The sequence below is a fragment of the Otolemur garnettii genome, unplaced genomic scaffold (genome assembly GCF_000181295.1).
Source record: "Otolemur garnettii isolate 467f Iridium unplaced genomic scaffold, OtoGar3 scaffold00012, whole genome shotgun sequence".
Lineage (NCBI taxonomy): Eukaryota > Metazoa > Chordata > Mammalia > Primates > Galagidae > Otolemur > Otolemur garnettii.
In genome coordinates, this window is record NW_003852407.1 from 3,305,166 (window position 1) to 3,308,321 (window position 3,156).

The 3,156-nt window shown below is 47.4% G+C and overlaps 1 protein-coding gene across 1 annotated transcript in view; it reads left to right on the forward strand.

Moving 5' to 3' along the window:
- MYO5B (myosin VB) overlaps positions 1-3,156 on the forward strand; it is a 316,910-nt gene that overhangs the window by 204,791 nt on the left and 108,963 nt on the right. Inside the window, exon 10 of the mRNA XM_023510163.1 lies at positions 1,501-1,766. Coding sequence (XP_023365931.1) covers positions 1,501-1,766 — 266 coding nt within the window. The remainder of the gene's footprint in view (positions 1-1,500; positions 1,767-3,156) is intronic.

Below are 3,156 nucleotides of genomic sequence, written 5' to 3' on the forward strand. Positions count from 1 at the left end.
CCTTCATTTAAATCCCATAAGACAGGCTCATCAGGAAATGAGTCCCACAGCAATTTAGGGCCATTAGCAGGTGGTACATTATGTCCTACAGGATCCCCTTTTAAGCCTCTGAATTCATAAGCTCTCCAGCAGGCTTGGCTGGCTATTGGCTTTCCTAGGAGACTTTGGATGACAGAATGTATAACAGGTAAGAGGAACCTCCAAGGGTGAGCAGGTCTTCTGTGGACAACAAGTATTATCCAAGAGATTTACACAGGCAAGACACTGTGAGGGAAATTTGACTACCCAGTGGCTCCAAACCCAGGCACTATGATTGATGTTTGGGGTAAAGAGGGTCTAGGCTCAGAGGTGGCCCTGAGAGGCAGCTAGGTAGGCAGGATCCCAGAGCCTGAGGGACCTGGATAAGTTATTGCACCTCTCTGGGGCTCAACCTCTTTCTGCATGAAAAAGAAGTTTAAACAGCAATTCTGAGTTTCTTCCCAGCTTTAAACATGTCTGATGTTACCAGTGAAACTGCTCTAAATGATCTTCTCAGGGCAAAATTGGTTCCGTGTTTTTGCCATATGTTCCAGCTTTCCACATTGATTAACTTTTTTCCCCAGCCAGTAAGTGCTTTCTGAAGGTTAAAGTGCAGTTCTGTGTGACTTAGTGTCACTGAGGCTCAGATGAAAGAGCTTGCTCAGAAGCACAGGGGGTGCAGTGTCAGTGTGGGGGGGACGTGTCTGTTGCATTTCAGTCTCCTAGCACATCTAAACTACACCTATGTGTGTTGTGTGCAATTTGAAAAACTGCTCTAAGTGATTTTTGAGTATCCCAGCCACCTACTCATAAGGAAATTACTGATCTGGCCCACCTGACTTACTTTCCCAAAGGGGGAACTGACTCTAAGGGAGGGTGGTGTTTCAGCCCTTGGATCCCTGAGTTCATATTCAAGCACACAGCTGGTTAAGCTGGGAGCTGGTCAGAGGTAAAGTATGTAAGTGAAAACTTCTAGAACGGAGGACGAGAACTGCTCCTGGGCTGAGGGTGAGCACCGCACAAGAAGCCTGCACAATCTGCTAACATGTTATACTGAGAGGATTGTCCTGTCCTAAGCTATCAGTTCTCATTCTGCTCCCTTCACTCCAGGACTTGCCTTCTACCAGTCCCTTGGCAGCAGCCTGGCACAGAGGGGGAGGGGACAGGAAGAGTGGAGCAAGAGCCTTTTGTTTAGTAAGGCCCTGATAGCAGGTGTAATCATCAGTTTGAGCTGCACTCTAGTATGGGCACCTCTTTAGGCTAATAACAGATTATGTCTTCTTGGATCTTTAAACGATAAAAGTCCAGCTAGCAGTGTGTGTGAGACCTCCAGGCCAGTGGCTGGGGGCGGGGTGGGTTCTGGAGAGCTGGGGAGGCCTTGGATTTCGCTGGTTTTCCCTCTGCACAGGAGCATGGAGGGGTGGCAGGAGAGAGAGGTCGTCTTTCATGTGCCTTCTGAAACTGTGTCCCACTCTCCCCCAGCCCCAGGATGAACACCTAAAGAACTTTTGCCGACTGTTAGGGGTGGAGCACAGTCAGATGGAGCACTGGCTGTGCCATCGCAAGCTGGTCACCACCTCAGAGACCTACGTCAAGACCATGTCCCTGCAGCAGGTGGTCAACGCACGAAATGCTCTGGCCAAGCACATCTACGCCCAGCTGTTTGGCTGGATCGTGGAGCACATCAACAAGGCCCTGCACACTTCCCTCAAGCAGCACTCCTTCATCGGGGTCCTGGACATCTACGGGTAGGCCAGCCACCTGTCCTCCCAACCCTCCACTCATGGAAGTGTCTTCCTGCTGGCCTCTTAGAGCCAGCAAGGGCCTTGGAGATCCCCCTGGTGGTTCTCAGGGAGGGAGTTCAGATATGTGGGGGTGTTTTGGGTTGTCAAAATGGCTAGGGATCACTGCTGGCCTGAAGCCATCTAAGTGTCCTATAACATAGAGGACTATTCCAAGGGAGAATGGACCTGTCAAACACCAGGAGCTCTCCCACTGAAAAACCCTGGAGTATCTGTTTTTACTGCTGGGAAACTGAGGTCCACTGAGGGAAATGTTTGCCCAGCATCATTCTAGAAGTTATTTTGAGAAATAGAACTTAGATTCAGGTTTTGTATCTCAGCTATGTTTTAAGTTCATCTACCATTTGACCTCTCTGATTTTATCATCTGTCAAGGCAATTATTTTAATGTCATAATTTTGCCCAGTGCTCTACTGATTTGCGTTGTGTGTGGTCATTCTTGAGATGATTTTTCTTTCAGAATTCTGACCTGATTGAAGGATTGTCATTTCTAATGGCATGTTTTTGGCAGGGAGGGGCAGCATGGCGTGGTAGAAGTGAACCCAGCTGGCCACGCAGAAGCTGGCTTTCGGTATCAGTGTTCTCACCAGTGAGCTAGATGAGTTTCCATCTTTCCTTTCTATAGCTTTAAATGAAGTTTTAGGCCATAGTCTCCATGAGACTCTTTCCAGATCCTTGTAGGAATTGGATCGCAACCTCCCTTGCTTTTCTGACCAATCCCATCCTCTTTAGGCTAATAATAGATTATATCTTCTTGGATCTTTAAAAGTCCTGGTTTCTGCCTTAAAATAGAAATTCAGACCTTGGAAGTACAGAGTTGTAAGAGCAGTGATACTCCAGTGAGAACAACTGCTTAGTGGGCCTAAATTCACCTGGCCTCACCTTAGGATGTAGTTGGAGTAAAACAAAATCTCCTCTAGAAACAACCACTTCCTCTGCAAAGATGGGCTTTCCTAATTACATCTCTGATGCAATTGCTCGTTGCTTGGTTCAAATCACACCATATTGCATGCTATGGAGAAAGAAGAATGCAACTAGATTTCTGGTGTCACTAATGCCTCAGGAACATGCTAAACAGTTAAGTCATGTGCCTGAGTTAAGTAGTGCAAGAGGCATCAGAAGAAATTGTAGAAGGGTCTGTCTCTAGGTTCGGGCACTTGGTGCTGTGCAGGTTTCAGGGCTGGAGAGGGCATCCTTGTTTGTGTGGTCAGGAGGTTTTCTGTGAAAGGCAAGATTTGAACTGGGACATTTAATGGGTGTGGAATATGGGAACTCTGGGAAGCACCTTTAGGAAAGGGAGCCAAAGGTGGGAGGAAAAAGCAAAGTGTGACAGGAAA